Genomic DNA, 6,488 nt, shown 5'->3' on the forward strand with positions numbered 1-6,488 from the left:
TTCTCTTTCTCCAGGTCCACCATCTTCTGGGTCAGGGCGGCCTCGGTGCCTTCAATCTGCTTCAGCCACTGGAACACAGTGGGGTGGGCACAGGGGTAAGGATGGTGCCCCCGGGACCCCCCTCATCCATGTCGGGTGTGCCTGGGGCCCCCTCACCAAGGAGGACAGCAGCTGGGCTGTAGCACACACACAGACGCGTGCACAGGTGGTTGGTGCGGCCGTGGGGCAGTCACGAGGCTCAGGTGTGACGCTGGCAGTCTGTAGTGTGGGGGCATGGATTCGGTGCACGGTGAGCGAGTGTGGGGCATGGGTGTGAGCATCTGTGAGTCTGAACGAGTGAGGGGGCGCAGTGTGTGCCAAGTCTCCAGCTCTCCCACCTCCCTCAGAGAAGCGTTCCCATCCCCACTGCAGATAAGGACACTATCACAGCACAGGGAGCAGAAGTTTGAGCTCAGCCGGCACCTCCAAAGCCACCACCAGTCCCAGGCCAGCATGGGGCGCTTGAGCAGTCAGCACTCATGGGATGTAGGCTGATGGGGGAGTGCCACAGTGCCAGGCGGGTGTGTAGAGCTATGCATGGTGAGCAAGTGTGCAAGAGCCCCAGGGCTGAGCACGAAGGCACTGAGAGCACATGGTGGACCACAGACAAGCTGTGAAGGTGTGGGGTGCACCTGCAGGGGTAGGTACAGGTGGTTGCATACCTGAGGGTAAGGTACAGGTGGGTGTACACCTGCAGGGGCAGGTACAGGTGGGTACACACCTACGGGGGGAGGTACATGTGGGTACACACCTGCGGGGGTAGGTACAGGTGGGTGCACACCTACAGGGGCAGGTACAGGTGGGTGCACACCTACAGGGGCAGGTATAGGTGGGTACACACCTGAGGGGCAGGTACAGGTGGGTGTACACCTGCAGGGGCAGGTACAGGTGGGTGCACACGTGCGGGGTTAAGTACAGGTGGGTACACACCTGAGGGGCAGTTACAGGTGGGTGCACACCTGCGGGGGCAGGTACAGGTGGGTACATACCTGTGGGGATAAGTACAGGTGGGTGCACACCTACGGGGGCAGGTACAGGTGGGTACACACCTTAGGGGCAGGTACAGGTGGGTGTACACCTGCGGGGGCAGGTACAGTTGGGTGCACACGTGCAGGGTTAAGTACAGGTGGGTATGCACCTGAGGGGCAGGTACAGGTGGGGTGCACACCTATGGGGGCAGGTACAGGTGGGTACACACCTTAGGGGCAGGTACAGGTGGGTGCACAACTGCGGGGGCAGGTACAGGTGGGTGTGCACCTGAGGGGCAGGTACAGGTAGATGTGCAACTGAGGGGCAGGTATAGGTGGGCTGCATCCCCACGGGAGCAGGCACAGTGGGGAGGGCCTGCCTCTGTTCTCAGTCTGTGCTGGGGGTGAGTGTAGGTGGCAGGCACCTTTCTGAGGGAGCAGGCATGTGAGCGTGTCTTTATGGGGAGCACACCTAGAGGGGAGACAGCCCACTAACAGGTGACGAGCTCTGGGGGGCCAGCTGTGTCTGCAGGTTTGGCCCATGTTGGAACCAGCACCTAACCTCCTTGTAAATCCACACACTTCTCAGCCTGTGGGCCCCTGACCTCAGCCAGGACTCAGCTGCTCACCTGCCCCTTCCTGCATGCCTGCTTGTCTGGGTTGGTCACCTGCACTCTCGGACGTACGCCCTGCCCTAGGCCTCCCCCCTCGCTTTGGACAGCCCCCAGGCACCCACCTTCCCCCATGCCCTCCCTGCTCCCCACTGGAAACGCCTCCCCCCGGCCAGGTCCTCTCCTGAGTATTACCTGTGCACCTGCCAACCCTCCATCCTCAGCCCCAATCCCTCCACCCTCTAGCCCGTTCTCTCAGAAACACTCATCTGCTCCCCACCAACCCCTCCGAGGACACCCACCGCAATCTCCCCTCCCTCAAACCCCGGCCATTCACCTGAGCCCCCTGCACTGAAGGACCTTGTGCGTGCTGCCCCAGCCCCAGGCCCTTCTGAGCCAACACCTACTCAGCCTGCAAGTCCCAAGTGAGCTGACACCCCTTCCAGGAAGCCGACCCTGCTTGCCTTTCCACGAGCCAGGTGCCCCCTGGAACCCCCATCAGCTGTGATTGCTGTCACACACCCACCCACGTCTATCACCTCCCCACCAGCCTTCGAGGGCGTGAGCCTGCACCCGGCTTTGGGACGCAGGAGTGTGGCTGGGAGGGCGTGGGGTTGGTGTGCGTGGTGCCAGCCCCATCACAGGGGCTCCCTCACAGCAAAGCAATTTGTCCCCAAGGGCGGGAGCAGTGGAGGCAGCCCCAACGGGCCCCCAGTTAGATCATGCTAAGAAAGGACGTGCTGTTTCTGAGGGACAGGTAAGTGTATTTTTTTTAATGGGAAATCGGAAATATTTCATTTTTAATATCATAAAATGAATAAAAATTTAAATGGAAAAGAAACCCATTTGGATCATCGAATCCAGCTGCTCTCAGGACAGGGTTTGTAGAACATGGTGTCAGGTTTTCTGTTGTTGTTAAACAGAAAAAGACTTGATGTGAAGAGAAACTCGACAAGTCCTGTCAGCCACAGGGAGAGAACGGGTGAGACGGGGCCGCGAGGCTCCTGGGGCAGGTGAGACACAAAACCCGCGGCTGTGGAGTCGGCCCGACCCCTGGTGACCCCACAGGACAGAGTAGAACTGTCCCATAGGGTTTCCAAAGCTGTAAACTTCACGGAAGCAGACTGCCACATCTTCCTCCCGCAGAGCAGCTGGTGGGTTAAAACTGCTGACCTTTTGGTTGGCAGCCGAGCGCTTTAACCACTGCACCACCGGGGCTCCTTTCAGTTAGTCACCGAGCGCATTAACCATCTGCACCGAGGTTCTCCAGAAAACCAAAAAGACTGAACCTGTGGCCACTGAGTCCATTCCAACTCACAGCGACCCTGCAGTACAGAGTAGAACTGCCTCATGGGGTTTCCAAGGCGGTAAACTTTACGGAAGCAGGCTGCCACAGCTTTCTCCCACAGAGCGGCTGGTGGGTTCGAGTCACTGAGCTTTCGGTTAGCCGCTGAGCACTTAACCACTGCACCACCAGGGCTCCTGGGTGAAGCACAGCTTAGCACTAAATGGTTCAACCAATACTCACTGAGCCCAGGCTGCAGGAGGAGGTGTAGACGGGGCCTGCCCTCCCCCAGCCCCTGCTCCTCCAGGAGAGAGACAGCCCGATGGGCAGGCCGGGAGGGACTGGGTGCTGGCCCGGCCTCCTCGGCCTTTTTTGGAGTGAACCTGTGCAGGGTGGGGGCTGCCCCCCATCTCTGTCCTTGGGGGTTCCCCCAAGCCTCCCTGTCCCCTCTTAGGGCTCCTCAGGAGCAAGGCAGTGGCACCCCAGGCAGCCAGGATCTGCTCACTCCCCCAGACCCAGCTGTCCCTTTGGGAGCCAACTACGAGAAAGACGGATGCTTTTCACATCCTCAGTCCATGTTCCCAGTAAGAATGCTGTGTTTCCATCTGTGCGTCATTTCCATCTTTATAGCCCCGTCTGTCCTTCTCAGTCGGATTTGAACTTGAGGGAGAAGAAGCAGGACTAAGTCCCTATAAGTGCTCAGGTGTCTCACGCTCTCCGCCCGGCGGGGCCTCAGAGGTGTCAGCGTGTGGGCCGACCTCAGGATGACGACAGTCAGGTGTGGGCCTTACAGGCTGCAGGGCAGGTGGCCTGGGCAGAGGGGAGCCCCAGGTGAGCTCCTTGCTGGAAACCATGGCACACAGGACCTGCCAACCAGCTCAGGCAGCGCTTCGTTTATCTGCTAACAAGTTTGTTTCGTGCCTCTAAATGGAAAGGTGAAGTTGACTTAAATTTCTTCAGATGCCAGCACTGAACGGCAATTTTTAAAATAAGGGCGGGGGGTGTCTTTGGCTGAGAGAGGACCAACTGAGGCCTCGGTCGATGGTGGCTCCACAGGGGCTGGGGTCTCTCTGTGAATATGTCAGCTCCGGGGACCAGTTGTCCACGGGCCAACGCACTTCAGTCTTGGCACTGACAGTTGTACCCCTGGAAACCCCTCGCTCCCAGGGAAACAGGGCAGTGAGTTCCCAGCTGTCAGACTGGCGTTCCCAGGGGTCCCGCTGGCCCCGCTTCCACTCGATCCATGGCCCACTGCCCCCTGAGGGGCACTCGGAGCCCCGCGTGTTGTGTGGACCGTGGCTCTGACGGGGAATGGGTGCCTGTGGCCCTGCACTGTCTGACAAGGACCCTTTACACGTGGAGCAAATGCAGGACCTCTGGGGGAGGTGGGTTCCTCTGCCCTGAGTCGGGGCCCAGGAAGCAGCACCCTGGCTTCATGGGATTGGGGTGGCTGCACATTCTGGGGTAGTTCAGTGCACAAGCGAGGTGCTGGCTGATCCACCAGGCAAAGCTCTGGAGGCGACCACAGACGGCTGCAGCTGGCATGGGGCTGGCCCAGGTGGGCAGAGACCAGCTGGGTGTGGGCGGGGCTTACAGCCAGGTGAGCAGGACGGTGACCACAGTGGGCATAGCCAGCCACTGACGTCATAGGACCCTGGGAGGATGAGAGACCTGGGGGCCTGAGAGTAGCCCCCGCTGTGGTCTAGAACACCGGCTTTATTGGCAGTGGGAGGAGCAGCCAGGCAGGCTCATCTCAGGAAACGAGTTGGAGTGAGCGCCCGACCCCTCCGCCCTGCCGTCCCCCATCCTGACTCCTGCTGCCTGGCCACAAGCCCTCTGTGAAGCATCACCCAAGTTCTGTGAGCATGCCGTGCCCCCCAAGGGGCACCCACGGAGGCTCAGTGACCCCTGTGGACCGCCCAGATCCCAGGCAGGGGCCTCACTGTGGACAGGGGCAGGCCTGGCAACTCTGACCCCCACCCCCGTCAGGTGAGCCGGCGTCTAACGAGCACTCAGGTGTCACTGTGTGGAGCGCTCAGGTGAGCTGTGGCCTTTCATCAGCACAGGTAGCCCTGTGGTTTCTCAGATGAAAAGAAGCATTTACGGAATGTGTACAGTCCACCCGGCACCAGGTGTGTGTCATCATCACCCGGTGTCCCGCCAGCCAGGTGTGTGTCATCATCACCCGGTGTCCCGCCAGCCAGGTGTGTGTCATCATCACCCGGTGTCCCGCCAGCCAGGTGTGTGTCATCATCACCCCGTGCACCTGAAGCGGGGACTCAGCGAGGACAGGTGGCCTGGGTCAGGGACAGCTAGGACGAACGCGTGACCACGTGTGACCACGAGCCCTGGGCAGGTGGCGCCTGTAGACTGTCTCCAGCATCGACTTGGGGTGGAGAGGAGGGGCAGGCATCGGGGAGGAAAACGGTTTCTATTTTAAATGCCTCCCCAAAGACACTGGAAGGAATCCCAGTTAAGACCACTAAGACCCCATCTTTATAGAAAAGTGTCTCCTTCCCTCACGTGTGACTCACGCTCTGGAAAAGAAAGCTGTACAGAGCGAGCCACACAAACAGTGTGCACATCTGAAACTTGCCGGACTGCGGCAGAAGCAAGCAAACCAGGACTGGATTCTCAGCAAATACAGAAAAAGTCGGTATTTTAATACATGAAACACTTGGAAGTCAGTAACACAAACTACAATTACACACAGACGGGTTTGTTGAATGAATGAATGAACAAATGAACCCCAATGGAAAATCCTCAAAAGAAACGTAATTACAGTTCGTGGGAAGGAGAACAGAACAGAAAGCATGCAGCACAAAGCTCACTTTCACCGGCATTAAGTACCCGGAAGTTAAAACAGCGACATGAGACCCCGTTCACCTACGGAGTCACAGAGTTCCGTCTGCTCGGGGCCATCGTGGTACGAAACAACAACGCTGGCCCCGCTTTTCTGGGAAACATTTTGACAATATCAAAGCCCTTATAAATGCTCTTGCCATTTGGCCCAGGATTCTACATCTGGAATCTGTCCTATGAAAGTGCTTTAAAATGGAGATAGAAATTTGTGTGTAAAGATGCCCACCACTGAGTGATGGCAAACAGAATAAGGAAAGACCCTGACATCTAACAGCTGAGGAATGATTAGGAAGTCAGGGTTCGACCCGGTGATGGAACAACGTGGCCATCAAAACCGCTGGGTGTGAGCCATTTTGAACGATGCAGGGGCCACTGAAAAACAGGCTGCGAAACTGTGTCAGGCGTAAGCTCCCCTACGTTACAGAAAGGGCGCGGGAACACGGCTGGGAGGAAACACACCAGCGCTGTGCTATTTATTTATGTCCTCACGAGCCCTCTAAGGCGGCCTATCAGCGGGAAGTGTGTGCTGCTTTCAGCTGGAACACAGATAGCCAAGTGCATGCAGACACAAACGCAAAGCCGACCAGAGCACATGGACCAAGCAGGGAGACACCCATGTGGTTTCTGTATGGAGCTGGGTGGGGGGATGGGGGAACGGACAGACACCGACACCCATGTGGTTTCTGCATGGAGCTGGGTGGGGGGATGGGGGAACGGACAGAC

The 6,488-nt window shown here is 58.2% G+C and overlaps 1 protein-coding gene across 1 annotated transcript in view; it reads right to left on the reverse strand.

The window, feature by feature from the left end:
- Positions 1-6,488, reverse strand: part of JAKMIP1 (janus kinase and microtubule interacting protein 1) — a 114,739-nt gene that overhangs the window by 11,938 nt on the left and 96,313 nt on the right. Inside the window, exon 16 of the mRNA XM_023737994.1 lies at positions 2-68. Coding sequence (XP_023593762.1) covers positions 2-68 — 67 coding nt within the window. The remainder of the gene's footprint in view (position 1; positions 69-6,488) is intronic.

Source organism: Trichechus manatus, unplaced genomic scaffold (genome assembly GCF_000243295.1).
Source record: "Trichechus manatus latirostris isolate Lorelei unplaced genomic scaffold, TriManLat1.0 scaffold00111, whole genome shotgun sequence".
Taxonomy (NCBI): Eukaryota; Metazoa; Chordata; class Mammalia; order Sirenia; family Trichechidae; genus Trichechus; species Trichechus manatus.